Source organism: Stenella coeruleoalba, assembly GCF_951394435.1.
Source record: "Stenella coeruleoalba genome assembly, chromosome: 14".
NCBI classification, from domain to species: domain Eukaryota; kingdom Metazoa; phylum Chordata; class Mammalia; order Artiodactyla; family Delphinidae; genus Stenella; species Stenella coeruleoalba.
This window is the reverse complement of record NC_137160.1, coordinates 73,919,460-73,947,447: the sequence shown is the minus strand read 5'-3', so window position 1 is coordinate 73,947,447 and position 27,988 is coordinate 73,919,460. Positions and strand designations below refer to the sequence as shown.

The 27,988-nt window shown below is 41.7% G+C and overlaps 3 protein-coding genes across 6 annotated transcripts in view; 2 read left to right on the top strand and 1 right to left on the bottom strand.

The window, feature by feature from the left end:
- Nucleotides 1-10,402, top strand: part of NAA25 (N-alpha-acetyltransferase 25, NatB auxiliary subunit) — a 73,639-nt gene extending 63,237 nt beyond the window's left edge. Inside the window, exons 23-24 of one of the 2 annotated variants that reach the window (XM_079942591.1) lie at nucleotides 914-1,060; nucleotides 7,527-10,402. In XM_079942591.1, the coding sequence (XP_079798717.1) occupies nucleotides 914-1,060; nucleotides 7,527-7,649 (270 nt within the window). In that variant the 3' untranslated portion in view covers nucleotides 7,650-10,402. Of the gene's footprint in view, nucleotides 1-913; nucleotides 1,061-6,561 lie in introns of both variants that reach the window. The other variant, XM_079942592.1, reaches the window with a different exon arrangement.
- A 1,450-nt stretch (nucleotides 10,403-11,852) lies between these two features.
- On the bottom strand, nucleotides 11,853-19,537 carry ERP29 (endoplasmic reticulum protein 29). The gene is made up of 3 exons (XM_079942602.1): nucleotides 19,307-19,537; nucleotides 14,575-14,713; nucleotides 11,853-12,669 (listed from the first exon to the last, which is right to left on the bottom strand). The coding sequence occupies exons 1-3, from the start codon at nucleotides 19,448-19,450 to the stop codon at nucleotides 12,167-12,169; spliced, it is 786 nt and encodes a 261-aa protein (XP_079798728.1). The 5' UTR covers nucleotides 19,451-19,537; the 3' UTR covers nucleotides 11,853-12,166.
- Nucleotides 19,062-27,988, top strand: part of TMEM116 (transmembrane protein 116) — a 135,857-nt gene continuing 126,930 nt past the window's right edge. For 2 of the 3 annotated variants that reach the window (XM_079942599.1, XM_079942598.1), the window contains exon 1: nucleotides 19,494-19,947. In XM_079942599.1, the coding sequence (XP_079798725.1) occupies nucleotides 19,603-19,947 (345 nt within the window). In that variant the 5' untranslated portion in view covers nucleotides 19,494-19,602. Of the gene's footprint in view, nucleotides 19,100-19,493; nucleotides 19,948-27,988 lie in introns of those variants that run through there. The other variant, XM_079942601.1, reaches the window with a different exon arrangement.

Here is a 27,988-nt window from a genome sequence, read left to right as displayed (position 1 = left end):
ACCTAAATCCTCTTCTGGTGCGTCGATGGATTTTTTTAAAAAATTTAAGTATTTAAATCTGTCTGGAATTTATTTTGTTATTTATTATTTTATTTATTTTATATTTCACAATATGTCTAGCTAGCTATTCAGTACCATTCATCCACTTGAAAACCACTGTTTTGAAAGGTAACCATTTAAATTCCTTTATATTCTTTGCTCTATCTTGGGATTTGTGTTCTTTCAGTCTTTGTCAATTTACTTATATGCCAGTCCCATCGGGATTTGATGTAACTTTATAATATACCCTAATATCTATTAGGGCAAGTTCCCCTTAACGGCTCTTTTTCAGAATTTTCTTGATTGTTGTCACCCATCATTTTTTCCATTAGAATTTAGAATTTCTGTTTCTGTTATTAACAATAGAGGAAATCTCAAAGACATAAAGAGAAGAAATGAAGACTTGGTTCTTCTCATCTCCTTTAGTGTTCTAGGAGATTCCCAACCTGAAGTTGAATAATGACCAACTAAGGTTTTTTATTTGTTTTTTCACCTCTACTTCCCCAGAGTGAAATAAAACCACACTGAAAAAAAGTCATCATTACTGAGTTAGCATTTGGTGGCTATTAAATTTACCTTGGTTTGAGAGACTCTCTTAATATCCAAAACTATATCTATCCTTGTTACTATTTTTTTTTGCGGGGACTACACCACACACCATGTGGGATCTTATTTCCCCAACCAGGGATTGAACCCGTGCCCCCTGCTGTGGAAGTGCAGAATCTTAACCACTGGATCTCCAGGGAAGTCCCATCCTGTTACTATTAATAGAATTAAGTAATGCTATAGCATGAAATTAGTATATCTTATGTGATATAGCATGGGAGAAATACGTTTGATAATCTTTCAACTTTTTAAAAATCTTTTTTTCCAGCCACCTGTCTTTACCAGTTTCCAAGACTATGTTACTGGGCTTCAGACTTTAATTTCGAATGTTGTGGATCATATTAAAGGACTTGAAACACATCTAATTGCACTTAAACTTGAAGAACTTATTTTAGAAGACACTTCCCTCTCACTGGTAAGAGACTGTATGGTAAGAGACTATAGTTGATCAGCAATAAGTTATATATAGACATTCAAGTGTTCTTATTGTTATCACAGGGACAAGTTAATTTTTAATTCATTATTCTCTCCTTATGGGAATTGTGATTAGAAGGTGCCTGGCACTGGTTTTTTGCTGTGGTCTTGGTGGTGGTGGTGTCTCCTCTCCCTTCATCCCCCCTCCCGCTTTCCACCTTTGAATACATTTTTGGGGGTGTTCTTTTACTATGAAAACAACTGATGAATTGTTGAAGAGTAGAATTAGTATTGTCCCTGTTTTGAGCACCATAGGAAACCAGCCATACTTTTGAGATTCAGGGACAATCTCCTTGACTGAGAACTTACCTGCTGTTGGATTGGCTGGTTTCTTTGCCAGCCCAGCAGTTATCACATGGAAAAGGAAAGATGCTGGACATCAGAACTAATTATGTCAGTAATAATGAGGCCAGAGCAAGCCAGCCAAAAAGGAATGGAAACAAGTATGGAATCAAAGGTACTAGTCAGTTTTCTCCTGATCATTATTTTAGGCTGGTTTCTTAAAATTCTGCTAGCAAAATCCCCGATAAAGTCTCACTTTTAAAAATGTGGATTCTTGGGCTTCCCTGGTGGCGCAGTGGTTGAGGGTCCGCCTGCCGATGCAGGGGACGCGGGTTTGTGCCCCGGTCTGGGAGGATCCCACATGCCGCGGAGTGACTAGGCCCGTGAGCCATGGCCGCCGAGCCTGCGCGTCCGGAGCCTGTGCTCCGCAACCGGAGAGGCCACAACAGTGAGAGGCCCGCGTACCAAGAAAAGAAAAAAAAGGGGATTCTTTTAAAAAAGTTAATTAAATAAAACAAACAAATGGTGTCAGGTGAGTTAACATGCACCAGCTTGGAGTAGGTTTAGGATTTTGATAGGAGCCAGAAGAGCAATGGTGGAGCCACCTGATTCTGGCTAGTTGTTCCAGTGATGAAACTCCGATCGTGAGGAAATGCTTTCCTTGAGTAGTTTGACCTAAGCCTCTGCTGATGAGGAAGCTCATCCAGCAATCTGAGGGCAGGCATCATCCTAGTCTAAGACCTCCACCCAGGCCCTTCTAGGGAAGGGAGTGAATGGAATCTTGCTTGGCACACCAGCTTTAAAAGGTTGTAAGCCCCTCTTTTGTAAAATGTCAACATGTTAGAGCTTTGAAAAAAGGGCTTACTGTGGGAAAGGGCTCAGAGCATTTAACATTTCCAAAGACTGATTAAAGAAAGCAGACAAGTGTTGGCTAGAAGTTTGGTTTTAGCCAGTTAAGCTATATATTCAACTGCTTTCTTATGTCCACTAGAATGAATATAGACTTCAGTGGTAATTAGAGGTACTGATTGATGGATTATTAATTCTTTAGTATTTTTGTCTTCCTTTTTTTAAGCCTTACATTGTTTTAAAAAGTAAAATATGTACATGGTAAAAAAAAAATTCAGAGTAAAGAAAGAAAATCCAGTGAATTGCCTCCTTTCCATTCTAACCCATTCCCTAGTTCCCTTTTTAGAAGGAACTGCTGTTATCAATGATTTCTTGTGTAATCTTCCTGAGTTAGAGAACCCATTTGCAAGTACGTTATGACCGTGCCCCTCCCCCCCACATCTTGCCTTTAAACACAAATGATAGCGTATTATACATATTGTTTAGTCTCTTGTTTTTCTGTTTAGTCTCTAGGAGATCGTTACATATAAGTAACTTATCTACCTTGTTCCTTTTAACTGCTCTGTAGTGTTTCACTGTTTCTCTACAGACAAAAATGTATGCTTGTTACAAGAGAATTAGAAAATAGAGAGTAGCACCTCCCAGTCCCACCATCCAGAACCACCTCCACCTCTCCCTCTTCTCTATCACCTTTAAACACATTTGTGTCTGCCATTAGCCTTTATGACTTCCAGGTACTTGGTTACCCAGTAAAGGCCTAGTAATTAAATCCTTGTGAAACAGGTACATCCCAGGCAGGAATCTGCCTTCCGCCCCCACATGCATGCCAAAAGGTCTTTGCTAGTCCTTTTGGACCCCTTTTACCTATAAAGAGATCTGGTAATTCATAGTAGTAGATTTGGAGCTGTTTAACTTTTGACTTTTTAGATTAAATGCAAACTCATTCTGTGCTCTAAACTCCCATCCCCTTTTGTGAATAGTATAGAAAAGTAAGAACTCGAAATTATAGTACCTATTTTTTAAAATCTTAAGGATTGCACACTTGGACAGATGTCACATTGCTTCATGTGGTTGGGCTTTGCCGGACATCTTTGAGATTTTCAATAAGTAGATATAAATTTATTGAGCTCACTATTGTTGGGCTTAAAGCTTGTAGAAATATAATGATCAAAGACCTACTGTAGAGAGTCTGGCTGTAGAGCGATGCATACAAATTACTAAATTGGAGATACGATATAGGCACAGAAATCTGAGTGAGTCAAAAAGAGTCTCACTGGAAAGGGGACATCTGAGGATTAATAAATTTTCACCAGGCAGACAGGAATGGAGGAAAGGAATCCCAAGCAGGAGGAGGCACAGACAACAGCACAGAGGCAGGAAAGTGAATTGTGTGGTGCACCATGAGTCATTTGGCAGAGCCAGAGCCCATGGTGATTTCGGACGCAGGCAGTAGTAAGCGGCAGCTTGCATCAAGCAGCAGTGAGCAGTAGTAGGAAGCAAGATCTTAGTTCCCAGACTGGGAGTCCTAACCACTGGACCACAGGGGCCAGCAGCTAGGGCCTGGGTCCCTAGTCCTTACATGCCTTGGCAAGAAAGAATTCAGGCAAGGAGGCAGAAGGTAAAGAAAAGTAAAAAGTTTATTGGAAAAGCAAAGTACATGCGGAAAGATGCACAGGCGAACTCAGAGAGTAGCGCCTTTGGGAAGTTGAAATCCTTTATAAGGTGTCAGTCTTCCGGGTCTTTGTCTTCTTTTTGGCCAGTTGTATTGTTTTGACCCCAGGGCTAATTTGTTTCTGGACCCTCCCCTGGGTGCGCACGCACCTCTAAGTTAAGATGGATCCCACTGCAAAGGCCTCTGGGAGGAGATGGCAGGACTTACTATGGTCTGGCATCTCCTGCCTTTTTGACGCTGTGTAGGCTTTTGCACATGCGTAGTGTTTCCCTTGCCCCAAGGATGGGAGGTGTGTGACCTCTGGATCATTTAATAGGGTTTAGTCCCAGTCTGTCCCTGCCATAAAAATGCCCAGTGTCCGGTTATTTACCCTGTTCCTGTTTCTTTGTTTTTTTTTGTTTTTTTTGGCGGTACGCAGGCCTCTCACTGCTGTAACCCCTCCCGTTGTGGAGCACAGGCTCCGGACACGCAGGCTCAGCGGCCATGGCTCACGGGCCCAGCCGCTCCACGGCATGTGGGATCTTCCCGGACCGAGGCACGAACCCGTATCCCCTGCATCCGCAGGTGGACTCTCAACCACTGCGCCACCAGGGAAGCCCCTGTTGCTGGTTTTTATATTGAGGTGCACATCTCGAAATATAGACAGGAGTCTAGTCATAAACATGTAGTCCTGGAGCCCGTTTGTCTCTTGCTTCAGGAACTGTAAATAGGGACTGATAATGAATGTCCAGCCTGGAGCTCATCTTCTCCTCATCCCATGAGGTGTGAACAGGAGGCCAGTTGTAAATGCCTAGCCTGGAGCCCATCTATCTCCTGCCTCAGTGGTATGTGGGAAGGACTGTTGGATACAAAGGTGACAGGCATAGTAGCCCTGCTGTTGTCAAGAGGATTGAGTGGTTGTTCTTGTTGAAAGATCTATCTGCCTCCTGAAATGAGGAATAAGATTTCTCATTTTGATTATTCTAGAGGTTATCCTTAACTCTGGGCTACTTGCTAGATTTTCCAAGCCCTGGTTCTGTCTTCATCTTTTGACCTTGGGAAAGTCGCTTAACCTCTTTGGGCCTCAATTTCTTTATTTGGAAAATGGAAATCATAATAATGTTAATGCAAGCTCGCATGCCCAGTGCACAGTGAGCCGAAACAAACTGAAACATTGGAGTTTGGAGCAGAGAAAGGTTTATTGCAAGACCATGCAAGGAGACGGGTGGCTCATGCCCTAAAAGCCCAGAACTCCCTGAAGGGTTTCAGCAAAGCATTTTTAAAAGCCAGGTGAGGGAGGAGGGTCGCAGGGTGTGTGATCAGATCGTGCACAGTTCTCTGATTGGCTGATGATGGGGGAACAGGGTGGTGTCACAGGGGTTAACTTTATCAGTCCTTAGGCTCCAGGAGGCCTGGGGCTTATGTGCTCATGGTCATCAAGTAGTTAACATCTTCCATTTGGTGGGGGGATTGATTTCACATCTGCAAAACAACTCAGGAAATTTGCATCAAATACTATTATCTAGGTACTTCAGATAAGAGCTAAAGCAGAGGATATGGGGGAAGGCCTGTCCCAGGAAGGCCCCATAGTGTCCTGCTCAGATAAAATAATACCTACTTCATAGGGTTATAGTGAAGATTAAACAAAACAATAATGGCTGTATATTGCCTTATTTTGTTAAAGTCATGATACATATAACATACTGAGCAGCACGGGCCACCAAATATTGGATCCATGTAGTGCTTAGTACTTTCTTTTGGGTTAAAAAAAAAAAAAAGAAAAAAAAACAACTTCAGTTCCATTTACATTAGGTTCACTTTTTTCTTTCCTTCCTTTCTTTCTAAACTTGAAACACTATGAACAAGGCCTCTGGAGTACTACCTCTAGTCCTGGTCCCCTTTCCTCTTCCCTAGCGGTATCCACTGAAACTGGTTGTATGCCAAGACACCCTCCCCTCCTTATTAAAATATTTATTTATTTTGGTTGCACCAGGTCTTTGTTGCAGCATGTGGGATCTTTTAGTTGCAGCATGTGGGCTCATAGTTGTGGCATTCGAACTCTTAGTTGTGGCATGCATGTGGGATCTAGTTCCCAACTAGGGATTGAACCTGGGCCACCTGCATTGGGAGCGTGGAGTCTTAGCCACTGGACCACCAGGGAAGTGTCCTCCTCCCCACCCTTTTTTAAAAATCCATCTGGTCTTAATGTAACTTTATAATGTACTCTAACATCTGTTAGGTTTTTTTAAAGTAAATTATATACACTTTATTTTATTCAGAAGCATAAATTCAACCAATGAGTTCTTCACTCAACCAATATTCAAGAGTTCTGTTCAGGCTACTGCATCTAGATCAATCTTGTTCTTTTAAACAACTGTATAGTGTTCAAAATATGAATGTACCACATCCATTGGACATATTTTAGGTTGTTTCTATACATTTGCTTTTACATATAGTACTGAATGAAATGTATTTGTGTACATACCTTTTTATGCACTTGTTGGGTCATAAAATGACCCACTTGTTGGGTCAGAAACTTGTTGGTTTCTTTTGGGCTTTAAAGTACTGCCAACTTCATGTAAAGCTAACCAGTTTTCAGCCAACCTTCTTTCTGTGTTTGAACACTCCATCCCCTTTATTTTTTGTGCTTTCTACCACAGGTCAAACGTGCAGCAAATATTTAACTCACATATTTGAGCAGCCTTAGGAAAACTGGTCTTTTTTTAGTTGTTTGGCCTCTGGAACATGATCGTGGACTTTGTCAACATGGAGGGAGGCCTGTCAATATTGTAACTAGAAAAGATGATACTGGTAAATTTGATGCCTTTAAAAAGTGGCTGTGATAAGTCTAAATGAATAATAAATTTCTACTTTTTTTCCGATGAAACTAATAATAAGAAATCTCAATTTTTCCACTTTGTACAGCTCATAACAAAATAGTAGTAATTTTATGGCTAAAGTACTTAGTAATAATTTTCTAACATTTTTTCTTTTTTTAAAAAAAGTATTTATTTATTGATTGATTGATTGATTGATTGATTGATTGATTGCTGTGTTGGGTCTTCGTTTCTGTGTGAGGGCTTTCTCTAGAAGCGGCAAGCGGGAGCCACTCTTCATCGCGGTGCACGGGCCTCTCACTATCGTGGCCTCTCTTGTTGCGGAGCACAGGCTCCAGACGCGCAGGCTCAGTGGTTGTGGCTCACGGGCCCAGTTGCTCCACGGCATGTGGGATCTTCCCAGACCAGGGCTCAAACCCGTGTCCCCTTCATTGGCAGGCAGATTCTCAACCACTGCGCCACCAGGGAAGCCCCTAACTTTTTCTCTTGATGAAAACTAGAAATCAGAAATCTCGCTTTTCCGACTTGATACAATTTATAACAAAGGTTACTTGAAAGATTGGTAATGCTAAAGCAACAGGGGTCTCAGTGAAAAGTCACATGGAAAAATATACATCTGTGATGAGTTTAGCCATCTTTGCATTTAATGAAATTGAAAATGACCCACTCTATTCTGATGGAGCTTGCAGTGAGACCAGAGGTAGTGGTAATTTTAATTAATACCTGAGGATCTCTAATCTGGGGGAATGCTTTCTGAGCAAGACCACTAATTCTTGTTTCCTTTGTAGGAAGAGAGAAAATTTTCAAAGACTGTACAAGGGAAGGTGCAGAGCAGTTACCTGCACTCACTTCTGGAAATTGGGGAGCTGCTGAAAAAAAGACTTGAGACTACAAAGAAACTAAAAATTTAAGTTAGTGTGAACCACAAGCACTGATGACTCTACAACAGAAAATGACATCATCTTCCCAGGCAAAAGCTACATCTGATTGACCATCATTTTAATCCAGAACTTCCTCATAAAATGCATGAAGGACTTTGATCGTGAATTAATTTTTTAGGTATTAAATGTGTACAACTGATTAAATTATTGTATATAAACCAGAAGCAGGACCCTCATCTGGGTTTGACCACTTTTTATACATGTTCATATGCATATGGCAGCCACAAGAGAACCCCACTCTTCTTCCCTTCTATCACCAGAAACATCTGGTGGGGTGGGGGGAAAGCAGCAATAGAAATTAAGCATAAAGCATTGACCTCAGAGCAGCTGAATGGCCCTACCATTATAGCAGTGCGTGTTTTGGTCTGGTCCTTGAGCCTTAGGAAGCAGAAAGCAGAAGAAGAGGGGGACCATGATTGGGAGCAGGCCCTCTTTCCACATTAGCAGTTTAGTTTTGAGGCTTCCTCAAATGCTTGGCTCCCACAGAACCCAAGGCAGGTACCCAAAGGACCTCAGATGAAATTTGGCATAAGCACCTGCCACTGAAGGACATCACTCCGATGCCCACAGGCTGTCGGTTTTCAGCTTAATAATCCCAATGGCCGAGACATCCCCATCCTAGCTCCTGTGAGAGTTAAATCAGAAGTAGCCTTCTGTTACCTTACAGCTGTTTGGAGGGGAAAGTAGTGCAGACCACTGATAAGCCTGCTGAGGACTAGCTTGCTGTCTTTTGTCTACTTGGGAAAGATGGGAATCACTGTTTTAAAGAAGAGAGGTGTACATAATTTATGCAGGCAAGTCTAATACCAGTGTCATTGGTTTTGTGAGCTATATATATATATGTATATGCTTTTACATATATACGTATATTTTCAACCGTATATACATGTATATGTAAATGTATATACATGTATATATGCTTGAAAGTAAAGATTTTATACTTTAGTGTTTTTTAAGTGGGAGGTTTGAGAAGGAAGAAAGGAAGGAATGTATATTAATATGGATTTAACCTAGATTTTAAGATTTAGGCTGGCAAAAGAAATGTTATCAGTTGGGCTTGAGGTTCAGTTTACCTTTTTCAAACTTGAGAATTATTACCAGGATGGTGTTTACTTTGTTCATCTGGAGCTCCCCAAGACTATGGCTTCAGAGGTTGGTTTGACAGAAAAGATAAACATTGCTCTTGAAAATGTTACACATTTTATACAACTGCTTTGGTAACTTTTTTGTGTTTGAATCTGTGCCTCTGTTTTTGGTCTTTGTTACCCAAATACCGTTAAAGTTAATAATTCTGAAAAGCAAAGAAATGAATTTGATGAGGAGATTCAAATATCTGATGGAGGATTGGTCTTGAAGACCTTCAAGGTCCTTTCCAACTCACTTCTCCAGTGAAATGTGATACTTTTTTCTTTTAAAAGCAACCAAAAAAGAGCTTGGAAAATCTCTGTATGCAAAGCAATTGCATTTTGTCCCTATCATTTTGACTTTCTTAGATTCACAATTTGGTAGGGTGATTAATAACTGTCTCAACTTGTAGGGAAACTTTTTTGAAAATTACTGAATTACATGGTCAAAATAAGACTTGTTGGAAATCCTAGTCTATCCAGTAATTAAAAAAAACCAGTTTTGATGTTAATTGGTAGCCACAACTGTTATACCCCACCCCAAAAGAAAAGAACTGCCTTGAACAAGATGAATTAAAAATTCTGATTGATTCTGAATCTAACTTAATAACATCATAATTTCATAAAACTATGGTCTATTTAGATGGAACTTTGTGTATGGGGTTGGGGGTATGTGTGTATGGCATGTGTTCTTGAAATGATGTTTCTTTGAATATCCAAAAATACTATACGTAGAAATAGAAATGTTCTTTGAAACAAGTCTATTAACTGACAGTGATCATTCTAGCATATGTGTGCTCAGTGGGCTGGCCTTGGTCCTCAGGGACAGTGTGTGACTCCAGTGGTCTACCTACCTAGTCTCTTGCCTAGGGGCATCTGGGTCCTCTACTGGTTTTAGTGACAGATAATGTTACATTGGGGTTATGCTTCCTTTGTTACATGTTGATTTCCCTACTAAATGTAGCATTTCAATTACATCCAACCTCTTACATTTTGAGATAATTGTAAAAAGAATGAAATTATGCAGAAATGGCCAATATCTTTTATTGATCTGTTCTTTTGGAAATTGTCATGCACTATAAATTGTGTACAGTTAAAAAAATATATATATATACACATATATTCTTACATGAGTAAAAAGCACCCTCTCCAGCAATTGTATGTAATTGGTATTTGAAGAGAATTCCCAAATAACTCATTGCTGCTGCTGCTGTTTTTAGTTTGTGTGGGTTTTTTGTTTTATTTTGTTTTTGTGTGGAAAACTGATATTTAAAAAAAAGAAAAGGAGAAAAAACACGACTACTGTTTACAGACTGAAAAATTACTGCTTTTTATACTACTGAGATCCTAAGACTCTCCAAAGCAAACATTTGGTTTAAATCATTTATCTGATGTGGATAAAAGGTAGAGAACTTTTTAGTGTTCTCCACATAATGGAAAATGTACAAATGCCTAGCTGTGTTGCCCATCAATTTTGTATATTTTCATAATTTTAATTGTTCAAAATTGCATTATATTTTGCAATCACTATGTTCAATCTGGATTTGTCTTTCATTCTAACTTTTAATATAAAAAGGGGTTTCAATGTATCTACAGCCTTGTTATTGAAACTCTTCCTACTTTTTTGCTGTGATTTATTAATATGGGAAGTATATATTCTTCCTTCTTCAGAATTAAGTGAAGCATAGCAAATCTATTTAAAATGGATGGGTTAATTTATTTAAACACTTTCATCTTAAGTTGGCATTTCTGCCTGGTTCATTTTTGTTCAGATTCCTAGAAGCCACAACCTTTTAAATGGTGTAAGTCATCTCAATTTTGTATTGTTATATTCCTCAGCAAGATGGTAATATTTGTGAATTTAAAATTATTCCAAGGCCACTAGTTATTTTGTTTAAAGTACCTTGCGTGCTCGCATTCATTAATTCAACATTTATGTGTTGAGCACTTATTTACTACGTGCCAGATTCCGTGTTAGGCTCTGCTGATATAATGGTAAATGAACTCTATATCCTAGTTAGTGGCTGAAGTGGGGGAAGAGACAATAAAAATAAATATTAGTTTGTAATTAAGTCCTGATTAATAAAATATGTCAGGGTATGTGATACGTGGGGTCACAAGAGGACCTCTTGAGTGGTGCCATCTGACCTGAATGATGAAGAGTCAGCTATTGAAAAGCAAATACAAGTCAAAGGCCCCAAGGCAGGAAACTGCTGAGCATGTTCCAGAGACTGTAAAAAAAAAAGCTCAAGTGCCTGGGACTTAATGAAAGGAGCGGAAAAGGGGTACAGATTGAGATAGAAGGTGGAGTGGGGATTAGAGCAATCAGGATTTTGTAGCCAGGGGAAGAAATGAGATTTCTAAATTTAGTGGGAAGTTACTGGAGGATTTCAGGCAGGCGGATGACATGATTTATCCAAGGGTATATGAACCCATAGGCTGAGATCATTTATTCAGACACACACAGTAGAAAGAGGAGCTGTTTGTTTTTCCTCCTAGTTGTTTCCTTTCTGTCCTATGATACTAAATGCCCTTATTTGAGCCCTGAAAAAGTTCTTGCCTGCTTCTTCAGTTATGAATTAACTGCACCCCAACATTCTCTTTTTCCTTTAACAAAAAGTGGGCACTTGGGTATACCTCACTGCCATTTTTGACTTTCCCCAAAAGGTGGGCTCAGGTTTATACTTTTTCATGTTCCCTATTTTTGAGATGCTGTCACTGCCTCAATGCAGACATGTGTTTCATAGTAACAAGTGGAGGCTAAGCAACCATGAGCCAAATGCTTATAAAAATTATTTGTGGGGTACCTATAGTAGTTTATGCTTGGGGAACAGAGTTTTGCAACCTCCGCTTCCATATATCTTAGTAAAAGTGGGTCCCAGGTAATGTACTATTTTCCGTATGAGAAAAGCAGTTATTGGTAGTCTGTTACCCTGGTAGAGCAGAGTCCACACCACCTTAGATTAAAAAATAAATTCAAAGGAGAAAGCAGGTCATAGGCCAAAGTATAATTTGTAAAAGAAAACTGAATGGCTTCAGGTCCTTTTAACCAAAACACAGAAACTTTAATTGAATCAGAATTATATCTATCAAAAACCTGGGCAGTACACTCTTCTTTATAGCACCAGTTCCTTCTGAGGGGGAATTTCACAAGCCATCTGAGTAAACGTACCAGCTATACCAGACTGGTTACAGCGATGTTCCAAGCATAGTCACACCAGCATCAATATCTGGGCATACTCAGATTTCTGGTTTAGTGCCACTTTTCCTACCACTCCCTTATATCCCAGGAGGGTCTCACAGCCAGCAGGTAGCTTACCCCTCCCCACCCCACCAAACCCTTGAAAACCCTGGAGTGCCTCTTCATAGCTCCTGCTTCTCGGCCCCCTTCTTCTGGAAGGCAGTCAAAATGTTTAGGCTCTTCTGGAGCTCTTCCTTCTTCCCATCACTCATCTTGTTCTTCTCAATCAGCTTGGTGATCCGGGTCATCTCTGAGGCTGGGAAGTCCTCACCTTGGTCTAAGATCTTTCCCATGATCTTAAGGTATTGCTCAGCCCACTTCTTCTCAGCCTCCTTCACACTTGCAAGGTTGTCCTGCCCCTGCTTCAAGAGGGCCTGGCGGGCCTCCATACCAGAGGCCCTGATGAACTCTCCAGCAAGGGTGTCATATGCAGGCAGGCAACCAGGCATACCTAGGTAAACCCCATGCCCCTTTAGCCAGCGCTGAATGGCTCCAACCTTAACTGCCCCACTATATAGGACTGGGTTCTCAAAGTCCCCATCCCGGAAGAGGTAGAAGACTGGGTAGTTCTCCTTGTCCAGCTTGTATTTCTCACTCAGCTCCATATTCAGCTTGTCACCATAATCTGTGAGTAGAAACCAGAAATGAGGAATAAAACATGAGGAAGGTATGGCAGGAGGTTGCTGTGAAGCCTATCTGAGCTGAGGGGAAGAAGAATCTCGGCTGTTTGAATTCCTCCTCTGCTACTTCCTAGCCATGTGGCATTAGTCAAATCCTTTAATCTCTCTGAACTTCATTTTCCTCATCTGAAAAAGAGGAATTCTGCATATTTATTATATGCCCACTATGTGCCAGGGACTGTTCTAAGTGCTGGGGACTTAGTTGTGATTTAGAGTGATTAAGAGTATCAAGCTTGCTGACCTCAAAGAGCTCATACTCTTCAAAAAGTGAGAAGAGAGATAATAAACAAATGAACCAAAGTGATTAGTGCTATGACGAAAATAAAATGGTGATATGACACAGTGACTGGGTGAGACGGCCCACTTCGGTCGGTCATGGAAGGCCTCCCTGTGAAGATGACATGAACTGAGGGACCTGAATATGTAGGAGACATATCAGAGACATCAATAGCAGACACGTCAATTTGTGGGAAGAGTGTCTCAGGCAGAAAGGACTGCAAGTGCAAAAGCTCTGAGGCAGGAAAGAGCTGGGTATATTTAAGGATTACAAAGCGTAGTCTGGCTGGAGCTTAGTGAATATGTGGTAGGTAACGAACTCAGTCCCTACCACTTGAGGGCTGTTGGGAGGACCCAATGAGGGGATATGTGCACTTAACCCGGCAGAGTTAAGTGTTTAATATGTGGTAGCTGTTAGTATTTGCTATGTCTTTCCCAAAAGGCAGCAGCAGCCCCAAGGGCTATAACTGGTTTCTTACACCTGGCCAAGAAGAAATGGCCAAGACCACCTATTACTGGGTAGTAGTAAAGGAAGTGTGGGGTTCCAATCCTAGTTCTGGCACTTTATAATCTTGAGCAAGTTACTCTAAGCATCTGTTTCTTCATTTGGGGAGTCATAAAACTTTCTTCACAGAGTTGCCACAGGATGACATACATGTAAAACACTTAGCACAGTGGCCTGGCACATAATAAACATTTCAGAAATGTCAGCTATTGTTAATATTATTAAAGCCCCAAAGGAGTGGACTCACAGTTGAGTTAGACTTGATCAACTGCCCTGAAGAAGTGTGACAGCTACCTCTATCCAAGACCAGACTCAAGAGCTCACTAGGGAACTGTGGCATCTCAGCTGGGAGGAAGCAGAGAGGGAAGAACCTACTGCATTCCTCCTAAGAATACACACTTAGGAGGAGTTCTGCATGAGCCCCTTGCTACCCCACAGCCTGAGACAAATCATTTAAGCTCCTTGAGCTTCAGTTTTCCTCAAGTATAAAAAGGAGATAATGCATCTCGCTTCTCAGGCGAGGTTCAAGTGAAGATTAAAAATGCAATGTCTGTGTACATCTTTACAGACTGAAAAACCACTAAATGTTGGCAACTATGTATTAAAGTTGTCCCTATCATTGAGAGCTACCCTTGGTTTAGTGGCAGCTCTGGTGGATTTGAGCTAAAGCCCAAACCCAATAGTTTTGGTACAAAAGAGCTGACATGAAGATGGAAAAACTGACTACGCTGTCCCCTGGGAGGCAAGGCACCCCCCCTCTGACTACAGTCCCCTGCAAGGAAAGCTCCAAGCTCTCACAATAAGTTTGATGTCAGTGTGGGTGAAGGGTGAAGGATGGTGAATTCCCTCCCCTCAGGCACCTGCAAGGCTGAGCTGAGGTTCTGTGGTCGCAGAATCTGCTCAAGCTAAGCTTACTGTGGGTACCAGACTCCTTGAGGACATGACCCCATTTATACTCCTCATGTGTGGCTCAGACAGAAAGGCACTGGGTATTCCCCCTATAAGTAGGGAAATAATTCCTAGTTTCCTCCCTCTCTGCCCTCCTCAGTCATCCCAGACTTATCCATACCTGAGATCCCCACCTCTGCCACCAAGAGATCATCGCTGGAAGCCGAGTTTTCAGCCAGACGCTTGAACTCATCCTGCTTCTCACCGTACGGGTACTGGGTGTCAAACTTCACCAAGACGAACTTGCTTTTGGGAATGACCTGAGGGCATACAGAGCTGAGCAAGTGGGGGTTCCCAAGGGCCTCTGGGGCTAATTCCCTTTCCCAAGGGACCCCTGTTTAAGAAACAGAGTGGAAAACAAGCCCACAAGGGAGACAAGCTCTCATATACTAACCTTCATTCATTCATTCACCCATTGATTCACTTAACAATTTGACAGTGTCTACTACTGAGTACCCCATTAAGTAGTTGCTCACACTAATCAAACTGTCTGGAACAAACAATGCTATAGATGTACTAAGGCCTTCTCCTCCAGTGGCCCTTTTGGTAAGGCTAAGGAAACGCATCCTTAGCCACTTTACGTTGGCCCCTGTCGTGCCCATCATCCCAGGGGCCTTTCTCTGGCAATGAACCAGAAATCTGAGCCAAACCAAACAACCGTCTATAAAGGAGTTGGCACCACGGAGGATGCTCTGGCTAGGGAGTCCAGAGTTTGCACTCTGCAATTTCAGGGCTCATAGGAAGTTGCTGAGAGGCCAGGCTTGGGACAATGTCCCCTCCCTAAACTAGTTTCCTTGAAGTTAGATCTCTAAGACCTAAACTGCCAGGATCCAGACTTCTATTTCAATTATGGTAAAATTTACATCACAGGGATTTATTACATTAACTGTGTTGCACAACCATCACTAACATCTAGTTCCAGAACATTTTCATCACCCGAAAAGGAACCACGTATCCATTAAGCAGTCATTCCCCAATCCTCCTTCCCCCAGCCCCCGGCAACCACTAATCTGCTTTCTGTCTGTATGGATTTGTCTATTCTGATGAACTCATACAATAAGTGACCTTTTGTGTCTAGTTTCTTTCACTTAGCATAATGTTTTCAAGATTCATTCATGTTGTAGCATGCATCAGTATTTCATTCCTTTTTATGGCCAAATATTCCATTGTATGGATATATCATACTTTGTTTACCCATTCACCAGTAGGTGGACATTTGGGTTGTTTCCACCTTTTGGTTATTTGTGAATAGTGCTGTTATAAACATTTGTGTACAAGTTTTTGTTTGAACACCTGTTTTCATCTCTTTTGGGAATATATCTAGGAGTGGAACTGCAGGGTCATATAGCAATTCTGTATTTAACTTATTGAGGAATTCTAAAACTTCATTTTGATGGTTTCACCCAATGCATAGATTTTCAGTTGCTCTACTCTTTTTTTTTTTTTTTTTGCAGTACGCGGGCCTCTCACTGTCGTGGTTTCTCCCAATGCGGAGCACAGGCTCCGGACGCGCAGGCTCAGCGACCATGGCTCACGGGCCCAGCCGCTCTGCGGCATGTGGGATATTCCCGGACCGGGGCATGAACCCGTGTCCCCTGCATCGGCAGGCGGACTCTCAACCACTGCACCACCAGGGAAGCCCCTAATGCATAGATTTTATCTAATAAGCTGCCTCTGGTTGGTAGTACTGCCTCCCCTCCTCCTACAACTTTTATTTTTTCTAATCAAAGTCATCACTACGGGTTAATTTTTCATCACAGGCAATCCCTGCCATAATTAAGTCAAGCTGACATCAGTCCAGTTTTTGTTAGTCCTTGTTTCTTACTGTGGGTTGCTGTCCATTTCGTTTTAGGTTTTAAAAAATATTTAACAGTACCAGAGGACACAAGGGAAGAGGGAGAAGGGACCAGAACAGGTAATCCTTAAGTGGTCACTGACCCCAAAAATTCTGAGTTCTGGAGTCTAAGAGCAGGGAAGACTTAAAAATATAAATCAGATCACATCCCTCTGGCCCATTTGGCCTTATTTCAGTTCAACGCACCAAACATTCCCACTCAGGGCCTTTTCATTTGCTGTCTCTGCTGGCTAGAGTGCCCTTTCCCTGGTTCTTTCCATGGTTGTCAAAGCTCAGTTCAAATGTCATCTCCTAACGGAGAGGCCTTCCCCACTCATACCATCTAATTCTGCTTCATTTCCATCATACTCTAGCAGGCTACTGCCCTCGACTTTCTTCACTGCATTAATCACTCTCTGAAATCCTTATCTGCTTATTGTCGGTCCTCTCCACTAAAATATAATTTATGAGAATAAGGACCGTCTCTGACCTGTTTTCTGCTGTATTATCCCTAGTGCCCAACAGTGCCCTGACATGTGGCAGATGCTCTGAAAATATCTGATAAATGAACAAAACCAGGGCAGGCTTTGATAGCAGATGCTACATGTCCAGGAAAATTTTATAAAAGAACACATGAAAACCTAACTTCAAGGGGCCTACATTTATATTATGAAATAATATTAATAATCATACAGTGGTGTAACACTGAAATAGAATTGAGAGGCCTTCATCTTTTATTTTCACCATTCTTAGCCATCAGCAGAATGGTTTTGAATGGCAAACATTTGCACAGCTAATTTTTTCTTGTTCTTTTACTCAACCTGTACCTCTTAACTGCTTTAGAAATCTCTCTCGGGACTTTCCTGGTGATCCAGTGGTTAAGACTCCGTGCTTCCAATGTAGCGGGCACGGGTTCGATCCCTGGTCAGGGAACTAAGATCCCACATGTGGCACAGCGCGGCCAAAAAAAAGAGAAAGAAATAGAAGTCTCTCCTTTCTTCATCCTTGAGGAATCAGCTCCACCATAAACTACATTTAGTTGACTTGCTTCTTCAATGTATAGATGAATTCATTATTCATTCATTCATTCAATAAAAAGGTAGTGAGGACCTAACATGTGCCAGGCACTGTTCTAATTGAACACAGCAGTAAAGAAAACAGACAGGGTTTCTCATTTTTAGTGATGGTAAAGGGCAAGAAACAAAAAAAGACACTGGAAATCTCTGAAAGGCAAAGCACGGAACAAGTCTCCTGGATATGGTAACCCTAGGAAGCTCCCCTTTTGTTCAATAGTGAAGGAAGAGAGTGAGATTTAGAAAGGGACTGGAGAAAACATTTGTTCATTCATTCGACAAATTATTATTGAGCATCTTCTATGTAACAGGTAACCTCCTAGGTTGTGCAGATGATCAGTGAACAAGATACACAAGGTAGTTCTTCACAAGCATATAATATCCTAGTGTGGGACACAATACACTAGACAAGAAAAAAAAATCAGTGATGAGTGCTCTACAGAGAAATCAAACAGGGTAATGTGACTGGCACTTTAGACTGGGGGAGGGGGAAATCTGAGAAGGTAACATTTAACCCAAGCCTGAACAACGAGGAGCAACCAGCCTTTCAAAGATTGGGCAAAGAATGTTCTAGTCACAAAGAACTGCCAGTACAAAGGGCCTAAGGCAGTACTGAGCTAGGAACAGCCAAAGGACAGAGGGCACGGCATATGTGGTTGGAGCAGAGGGCACAAAGAGGAGAATGATTAGGAGATGAGAGGAGAGGGAAGCAAGGGTCAGATCATGTAGGACTTAGGCTACTGGACTGAGAGGCTCCAGAGTGAAAACAGGGAGGCTAGTGAGGAGGCTACATAACCATAGCCTAGACTAGGGTGGTAGCTGTAAAGATGGAAGCACACCAATTGATTAGGAAATACTACTACTGTTACAGTGCAGTTTCCCTCTAAGTCACATGTGGTCTGTGATGTTACCCCATATCCATGTTGGGTGGCAGGGGTGTCACTTTGCCAGGAAAGCCCCCTAAAGCAAAGGGTGCTGTGGGGTGTGTGCCTGACAACCAGCAAAGTTTTAAATTCTTGAAACTTTGCATTCAATGAGCCACAGGTGCCAACTCACAAGGAACCCTTTTGAAAATACGAAGAGTAGTTAAACCACTTGAGATAGATTTAGAGATTTAGAGCTCCACTTCTTGGTTTCACTTCTTGGTTCACTTCCCAGCAGTGGGTACAAATTAAGAAAATAAATTAATAAATCTCAACACTTAGATTGCCCATCTCATGGGCGAAGTTAAAAAGGTGCCAGTGGGTGTAAAATTAAGGGATTGGGACTGCATTCAGCCTTCAATATTTCCAACGTCCATTTACCGAGGCCAAGACCCCAATTCTGTAAATATGAAGGCGGGGGTAGAGGCGAATCCTTCCTTCCATGTCTCGACCCGATTTGATTTGTCACCAGGCCCAAGACACTCACTGTAGGGTGGTTGAACCGAAGCTTATTCTTAACCCTAGCACTTTTTAAGGAGACGCAGAATATCTGGACAGTGGCTGCAATCCAAGCCAAGCCAAAGGGAGAGGGGCGCTGAAACGCAGGCTAACGAGCCCCGTTTCCAACCTTGCCCCACCACAGACGGGTGGCGTCCGCCTAGTACCGCCCTCCGAGTCTCCTACTTGGGATTTGAGGATTGGATCTCGCCCGGCACCGCCCTCTTCCCATATGCGACGGGAAGAGGCACCCGGCTCCCTCGGCTGCACCTCTGCAGTTCTCTTGCAAAAGAGGAAGCAAGTGCAAATACTGCAAAGGTGCGCGAGGACCCTGGAACACGTATGCTCCATGGTCATGATACGGCCTCGGCCCAGATTCCACCAGTCCTACAGGACGGTGGGAAGTCACGGGATTGTCGCTACAGACCACCTCCTGCCAGCTCTCTGTCCCCTGTGTCCCCCACGGATGCGCGCTCCCCTGGGCAGTCTGGCTGCACCTGTGCGCGATGTCCCCCGCCCCGTTACCTTGTAGAAAGTGATTGTATCCAGGGGAAGGGCGCCCTTGGTGTGCAGGCCGCTGCCTCCTTGCGGAGCAGAGAGGAGCAGGAGGAACAGGAGAAGGGGAAACAATTGGGAGAGAGAAGCGGCGCGGGGAACGGCGGCAGCCATAACGCCGGATTCTGGCAGTAAGGGATAGGAAGGCTGTAGTGGAGCAAGCGCGGAGCCGGGAGTCACGTGGCTAGGAAGGCGGGCACGGGTGCGCTCACGTGTACAGCCAGGCCGGCGTGGTGAGAGGGAGGAGCCACGTGAGGGGCGGGGAAATGGAGCTGCCGCGCGTGCGCACTCGGCGAAGCCCCAGCAGGCCTAGGGAGAGCGGGCCTGGCCGCGTGGCAGTGTGGGGGTTGGACGGCAGTGCCGGGGAGGCTGGGGGAGGGGAGGAAGAAGAGGAGGAAGGAGAGACTGCCGCGCACGCGCACTCAGCGAGGCTTGCTACCAGCCTGCTCTTTTCCCGTCCTTCTCCGCGTGAGCCGCGGCGTGAAGCGCGTGCTTGGCGTCCTTGCAGCTCTTCGATGGCTATCCTCTTTTTCGAAGATGACGAGGCCAGCCGTCATTTCTTCCTGCCTTTGGTCCGTCAGGCAGTCGGTTGGGACCTGTTGCTACCTTCGGTTAGTCTGTCAGTCTGACTGTGCTACTACCCCTCAGTCATACTCCTCTCCCTCCCTTAGCCACGACCCGAGGTGGTAAGTGAGACTCAGCTATTCGTCAGTATGGCAGTCAGGGCCACTCCTGCCGCTTCCCAGTCCGATATGAGACCTACTCTGTGGTGAGTGCCTCACCAGGGAGGCTCCAGGCTCCTATAAAAACAGGCTTCCCTGAAAGCTGAGTACCCGTCGAGCTGTGTCCTGGGCTCTCTGAAGATTTTTTTTTTTTTTTGCAGTACGCGGGCCTCTCACCGCTGCGGCCTCTCCCGCCGCGGAGCACAGGCTCCAGACGCGCAGGCCCAGCGGCCATGGCTCACGGGCCCAGCCGCCCCGCGGCATGTGGGGTCCGGGGGGCACGAACCCGCATCCCCTGCATCGAAAGGCAGACTCCCAACCACTGCGCCGCCAGGGAAGCCCTGAAGATATTTTTTTTTTAAATCCTAGTAATTCTCTTCAACAGGTGTTTGTTCAGGATAGTTTACACCAGATCCTGGTTTTTGCCTGCGGTAATACAGAGTCAAGAGGAAAGAGATAGCAGTGTACTGAACAAACTCAGTGGTGGAAGGAGACGTGGGAAGAGCAATATAACCATTATAGTGTAATCGGTAGAAAATAAGACTATATTACAGTCTCGTGAAAGCACAAATGGAGATTCAGTCAGCCCTGCTCAGGAATGTCAGGGAAAGTTATAGACGGGAGATGACTTTTGAACTGGATCTTGAGAGAAGAGGAGGTGTTTGCAGGGCAAACACCAAAGGATATTTCTAGCAAGGGGGAAAGCATGATGAATCTGTAAAGTTAAATGGGCACGTTGTAAAGGGTCTTATCAAGCTAAAGGGTTTGGAGCCACCAGAGGCTGTAGCTAGGAGAGTGACGTTAGATTTGCTGTCACTCGGGAATAAAAGGGATGCATTGGAATGGAGAAAGCTGAGGTCAGGGAGGTTCACTGCAATAGTCTTGGTGGGAGAGATTAAGGTCCTGTAATAGGACCTAATAGAAAGATGAAAAGGTGAGGTTGGAATTGAGAAACTTTTATAGGGTAGAATTCACAAGACTTGAACAAATGGATATGCTTGTAAGAGAATAAATTATATAATGCATTATAAGGGGCTTAGCACCAAGTTAACCATTGCATGTGTCCAATAAATGTGTGTGTAGGTATGTATGTATGTATAAAGTAGTCATCAAAGATAATCGCCAATCCTGGGCAGCCAGTTTAGATAGAAATTTTGAGAGAGTCCAGTGTGTGTGTGTGTTGGGAAGGTTCAGAAAAATTTATTTTGAGTTTGCCCTAATAAATTATTAAAGAAAATGCACCACATAGACAAATGAATAGAAGTTAGAAGAAGGGATAATTACTGTGAGCTAAGGTGGTTAAAGAAAGCTTCATGTAGGAGGTGGAAACGGAGAACATTTTAGGTGGAGAACAAGTGAAAAAAGAGCAGAAGTGGAAATGAGCATGATGTTTTGGGGAATGACCGGCTTGCTTGAGGGAGTTCTCAAAACAGTAGATAGTAAGACAGTTTTAAGCCCAGGTAGGGGAGAATCTTGAAAATCAAATTAGGAAATTGCTATTTTGTCCTGTAGTCAATAAGGAGCTAGTATCCACTTCTGAGTATATAAATGCATTGAGTACATCTACAGTAGTTACTATGATTGATCAGGAGTGACTTTTTAGTCATGATTAGTTTAGAAGTAGGTTTTGAGAAAAGTGCAAGAGGTGGATTGGTTGGAGAGGGAAGGGAAATATTGGTACTTTTGTTATGAATTGCAAAAGTGCAGTAATTATCTTAATGCTGCCTTTTAATAGTGCCCTGGTCCCAGTCAGTTACCTCATGGTATAATTAGATTCTTGGCTTCAGGACCTTGACAACAACAATCTACACAAATAAGCCAAGTAAAACTCTCCATATTTAGGAAGTCATAAAATCCCACACTTGACTCTGTTGTGGAAAATCAAAAGGCTCACCTGGGTGAGGTAGGAAGGAGGAGATGACAAGGTATGTTACTTGAGTGTGCATATGACTCAATGTAGCAACTGGAGTAAGGGAGAAGGAAAATGGCATGGTCTGCTAAGACAACTAATACATAAATTCTCCCATCTTTTTTTCTAACATCATCAAGCTGGTGAGCCCCCAGTCGCACTGACATCTTTTATTTCTCATATACACAAGGCATGTTCCTGCCTCAGAGCCTTTGTGCTGGCTTTCTCCCTCTAGAACACTTTTCTTCAAGATATTCATATGGCCGGCTCCTTCATTTCCTTCAAGTCTTTGACCCAATGTCAGCTTCCTAAGATCTACCCTGACCATACTTAAAAAAAAATTGCTCCTCCCTGATACCTTCCTGCTTTCCATCTCCCTTCTCTCTGTTATTATTTTCTCCATAGCACTCTTCAGCTTAACATACTGTATAATTTGCTTATTTTCTTTTTTAAAATTAATTAATTTGGTTGCATTGGGTCTTAGTTGTGGCACACGGGATCTTTCGTGGCGGTACGTGGGTTCTTCGTTGCGGCGTGCGGGCTTCTGTCTAGTTGTGGGCTGTGGGCTCCAGGGCATGCGGGTCAGTAGTTTTGGCGCATGCGCTCTCTAGTTGTGGTGCACGGGCTCCAGAGCGCATGGGCTTAGTTGTCCCACGGCATGTGGGATCTTAGTTCCCCGACCAGGGATTGAACCTGCGTCCCCTGCGTTGGAAGGCGGATTCTTAACCACTGGACCACTTAAGGAAGTCCCTGCTTATTTTTCTAAGTATCTGTTTCCCGTGAGGGATGGGTTTGTTTTTGTTTTTATTTTTGTTTTGTCTTTTTGGTTCACTGTTATATCCCCAGCACCTAGAACAGTGTCTGGCACATGGTAGATGCTCAGTACATTCTTGTGCTGTGAATAAATGAATCAAGTCAATGAAAGAGGAACTATTCCATAGCTGTCTCTCAAAATTCCACTGGTCCTTGCTGCATTCCCTTCTTAGATCACATATTGTACTTTGGAGCTATCCCATCCCTTAGAGCTAATTGCTTTTCCCCTGCAAGGTTTTGGTGATATTAACACTAGTTTTTTTGACATAGATGTCTTAATGAACACTTAAAGCAGATTTCACATTAAAAAATTGTTATAGAAGGAAAATTTACTCCACAGTATGATTTTCTCCAAGCCCATCCTCCTTTAAGAAGCTTTCAATATTTTTTAATAGCAGGATTATTCACATCATACCAATTAAAAATATATTTTATTTATTTATTTGGCTGTATTGGGTCTCAGTTGCGGCACGTGGGGTCTTTTGTTGCAGCATGCGGGCTCTTCATCGCCGCTTGTGGGCTTCTCTCTAGTTCCGGCGTGTGGGCTTCAGAGCGCTCAGGCTCTCTGGTTGTGGCGTGCGGGCTCAGTAGTTGCGGTGAGCGGGCTTAGTTGCCCCATGGCGTGTGGGATCTTAGTTCCCCAAGCACAGATCGAACTTGTGTCCCCTGCATTGGAAGGCAGATTCTTAACCACTGGACCACCAGGGAAGTCCCAAGAAGCTTTCAATGTTTAATAACTATTTACTGAACATCTTTTACACACCACATACACTTCTGGAGGCAAGGGTTACACTGGTGAACAAAATAGATGTGCTCTCTGCAGTCCTAGAGGAGAGACCAACATTAAATAAGTATACAAATAAATATATAATTACAAATTGTGATGATTTCTAAGAAAGAAAAGTTGAGGGCTTATGAAAGAATATGATAGGGGGAATAAATTTGCATTGAGGTGCATGGAAAACCTCTACAAACAATTATATTTGAGCTGATATAAGACCTAAAGCATGAATGGGATTCAGCTCTCAAGGAACTTACCCTTGATTGATGAAACAAACATTAAATAATTATATAAATAAATTTAAATTACACATTACTATGTTAGGAAGCATTTTAGGAAAAAAACCTAGTATGTGCAAAGGTTCTAGAATGAGAAAGAGGGAATTCCCTGGCGGTCCAGTGGTTAGGACTCTGTGGTTCCACTGCTGGGGGCCTGGATTCGATCTGTAGTGGGGGAACTAAGATCCCCCAAGCTGCATGGTGTGACCAATAAAATAATACAGAATGAAAAAGAGCTTGAAATACTTGAGGAACAAAAAGAGTTCCATTCTGGAATCTGTCTTTTAGTAATAAAAACATCAGCAAAGAAGGAGATTATATATGCGGGGATGTAGGGATGTTTACCACAGAATTGTTTGCAGAATGAAAAATAAATAAAGGAAATTAAAAACAAAACCTGAAAAAAGGCTACATGTCCATCACGAGAGGAATTGTTGGATAAATTTTCTTATGTGGAATACTATACAGCTATCAAAATTGATTAGAACTATTTATATTAAAGTGGAGAGATATCCTTGAAATAACAGGTGAGAACAGCAATGTATACAGAAATATATGATCCCATTTTAAAAAACCTACCATACCACTGCAACAACCTCTGTATATGTGTGTGTGTGTGTGTGTATAGAAGTATATATATATATGTGTATATATATATTTGGGTGTGTTTTAATAAGAACAGAGAATGATGTAGAGAAATATACCAGGCTTTTTGCATTGGTTACAGTTCAGGGGAGTGGAGAGAAAGAAAATAAGACTCTAATAAAAGGAAAAAAGGTTATTATGGAATAATGTTGAGCAAAAATGTAGAATATAAAATACTAGCTATAGAATTGCTACAAACATGTAAAAATTGAATATGCATAAGGACAAAGACTTAAAGTAACAAAAGTAAAACTCATTTTGACTAGATGAGATTGCAGCAAACTTTTTACTTTAGATTTCTCTTATTTCAATATTGTTTTTTCAATAAAGTAACATTAAAAAAATGCATAGAGATTTTAACATCCAGGGATCAGATCATTTCAGCAGAGATGTTTTTCTTTCTCCTTTTGTCCCATGTTCAATTCATGTTGTTTTGTCTTATCTTATACACTGTCATAAGCCACCTGAAATACTATCTAGGTCAAAGTGGGATGTAAATAAGTAAATAAAAATAACCTAATTCTTGCCAGTCTCTTCCCTTTTTAATCTATCCTGCACACTGCCAACATGTTACTCATGATAGTATCATGTAAAAGGATAATAATAATACTTGCTTCATAGGATTGTGAATGGATTAAATTAATGTATAGGAAGCATTTAGAATAGGGCCTGGCATATACTACATACTCACTAAGGACGAGTTATATGGTAATTATGTCATGTCATTTATTTGCTCAAAAGTTTATAACGGCACCTCTGCAGGATAAAATTCAAATGCAAGAGCCTCTACAACCTAGTTGTAAATAAAAATGCCACTTATAATATTACATGTAGGACTTTCCTGGTGGCACAGTGGTTAAGAACCTGCCTGCCAATGCAGTGGACATGGGTCAAGCCGTGGTCCAGGAAGATCCCAGGATCTTCCCAGGATCTTAGCTGCCGCGGAGCAGCTAAGCCCATGTGCCACTACTGAGCCTGTGCTCTAGAGCCTGTGAGCCACAACTACTGAGCCCACATGCCACAAATACTGAAACCCACGGGCCTAGAGCCTGTGGTCTGCCACAAAAGGAGCCACCACAATGAGAAGCCTGCGCACCGCAACAAAGAGTAGCCCCCGCTCGCCACAACTAGAGGAGGGCTGTGCACAGAAATGAAGACCCAATGCATAAATAAATAAATAAATAAATAAATTTACATGTAGCTACTGAGCTCTTGAAATGTGGCTAACAGGAATTGAGACATAAGTGTAAAATACACCCTGAATTACAAAGTACAAAATTAAGAAAGTGAAATATTGCAGTGATTTTTATATTGATTATATGTTGAAATGACAAAATTTTAAATATTTGGGTTAATAAAATATATTATTAAAATTAATTTTACCTGTTTCTGTTTACTTTTTTAAAAGTTTTTTAGAAACTTTTAAGTTACATATATGGCTCACATTACATATTTATTGGATAGAATGACTCTAGATTTTTAAAGTAAAATGTTGCTAACTTTTTCTTTTCTAAAAAAATTTTGCTCTCTTCTTATTGAAGTATAGTTGATTTACAATGTTGTGTTAGTTTCAGGTATACAACAAAGTGATTCTTTTTCAGATTCTTTCCCATTATAGATTATTACAGGATATTAAATATAGTTCCCTGTGCTATACAGTAGGACATTGTTGTTTACCTATTTTATATATAGTAGTGTGTATATGTTAATCCCAAACTCCTAATTTATCCCTCTCCCCTCTCTCTACTTTGGTAACCATAAATTTGTTTTCTATGTCTGTGTAATTCTGTTTCGTAAATAAATTCATTTGTATTTTTTTTTTTTTTTTTGGCTGCACGTCACGTCATGTGGGATCTTAGTCCGCAACCAGGGATTAAACCCATGCCCCCTGCAGTGGATGCATGGAGTCTTAACCACTGGACCGCCAGGGAAGTCCCTGTATCATTTTTTGAGATTTCATATATAAGTGGTATCATATATTTGTCTTTGTCTGACTTCACTTAGTGTGATAGTCTCTAGGTCCATCTATGTTGCTGCAAATGGCATTATTTCATTCTTTTTTATGGCTAATACTCCATTGTATACATATACCACATCTTCTTTATCCATTCATCCCTTGATGAACATTTAGGTTGCTTCCATGTCTTGACTATTGTAAACAGCACTGCTATGAACATTGTGGTACATGTATCTTTTCGAATTAGAGTTTTCTCTGGATATGTGCCCAGGAGTGGAATTCCTAGATCATATGGTAACTCTATTTTTAGTTTTTTAAGGAACCTCCATACTGTTCCCCATAGTGGCTGCACCAATTTACATTCCCACCAACAGTGTAGGAAGATTCCTTTTCCTCCACACTGTCTCCAGCATTTGTAGTATCTAGTCTTACATTTAGGTCTTTAATCCATTTTGAATTTACTTTTGTGTATGGTGTTAGAGAATATTCTAATTTCATTGATTTACATGTAGCTGTCCAGTTTTCCCAACACCACTTATTGAAGAAACTGTCTTTTCTCCATTGTATATTCTTGCCTCCTTTGTCATAGATTAATTGCCCATAAGTGCATGCGTTTATTTCTGGTCTTTGTGTCCTGTTCCATTGATCAGTGTGTCTTTTTTGTTCCATATTGTTTTGATGATGGTAGCTTTGTAATATAGTCTGAAGTCAGGGAGCATGATTCCTCCAGCTTAGTTTTTCTTTCTCAAGATTGTTTTGGCTATTTGGGGTCTTTTGTATTTCCATACAAATTAAAAAAAATTTGTTCTAGTTCTGTGAAAAATGCCATTGGTAATTTGATAGGGATTGCACTGAATCTGTAGATTGCCTTGGGTAGTATGCTTATTTTAACAGTATTGATTCCTGCAATCCAAGAACATGGTACAACTTTCCATCTGTTTGTATCATCTTCGATATCTTTCATCAGTGTCTTAGTTTTCAGAGTACAAGTCATTTGCCTCCTTAGATAGGTTTATTCCTAGGTATTTTATTCTTTTTGATGTGATGGTAAATGGGATTGGGTTACCATTTCATCCTAATCTCTGTCCAGTTGATATTTTAGACCCAAGTGCAGTATAGTTGCATTTATTTCTATTAACTTTTATATTATTACATTATTAAATAAAACTCATTATTCTAAAGTATAAGATCTATCCCTCACAACTTTGGTACATTCATTCAATAAATACTGAATGCCTATTTTAGTCACTTTTAGGCACTAGAGATATTGAGGTTAATGAGACAGATAAGTTGCCTGGCCCCAAGGAAGTTACAGTCTAGTAAGGAGAAATAGGCACACAAACAAACAAGTTATTTTGGAATTTAAATAAATGTTCCATCTCTGAGGTGACGACATTTGACCTGATGCTTGAAGGATGAGAAGGAGCTAGTCATGTGATTATCTGGGGGAAGAGCATTCCAGAGAGGGAAGAGCTATTGCAAATTATCTGAATTGGAAAAGTATTTGACATGTTGGATAAACACACAGTGGTGGGCAGACACTAAGA